At 44.1% G+C, this 238-nt stretch overlaps 1 protein-coding gene across 1 annotated transcript in view; it reads left to right on the top strand.

Moving 5' to 3' along the window:
• Positions 1–220: 220 nt before the first annotated feature.
• LOC105557288 overlaps positions 221–238 on the top strand; it is a 2,224-nt gene continuing 2,206 nt past the window's right edge. Inside the window, exon 1 of the mRNA XM_012004486.1 lies at positions 221–227. Coding sequence (XP_011859876.1) covers positions 221–227 — 7 coding nt within the window. The remainder of the gene's footprint in view (positions 228–238) is intronic.

Raw genomic sequence — 238 nt, 5'->3', positions numbered from 1 at the left:
CATCTCTGTCGTTTCTTGTTTTGGCGTTGGTGATAGTAATGATTCGGCCTTCGCGTCGGCCATTTCGATAGTTTTTGCCAAGTCAACGGCCTGATCCCAATTCAAATCTGGAGATTTTAATAATTCGTAACGTACTGTTCTCAAGCTTGTCCCTGAGATCAGTTGATCTTTTAGCTGACTTTGTGCTTCCGGTGCTGGGAAGTTACATTTTTGAGCCAACATGCGAAGTGCTTTCACG

Source organism: Vollenhovia emeryi, unplaced genomic scaffold, assembly GCF_000949405.1.
Source record: "Vollenhovia emeryi isolate VEMERY1.0 unplaced genomic scaffold, V.emery_V1.0 DF939531.1, whole genome shotgun sequence".
NCBI lineage: Eukaryota > Metazoa > Arthropoda > Insecta > Hymenoptera > Formicidae > Vollenhovia > Vollenhovia emeryi.
Note: the sequence above shows the minus strand (reverse complement) of the source record. Positions and strands in the feature narration are given on the sequence as shown.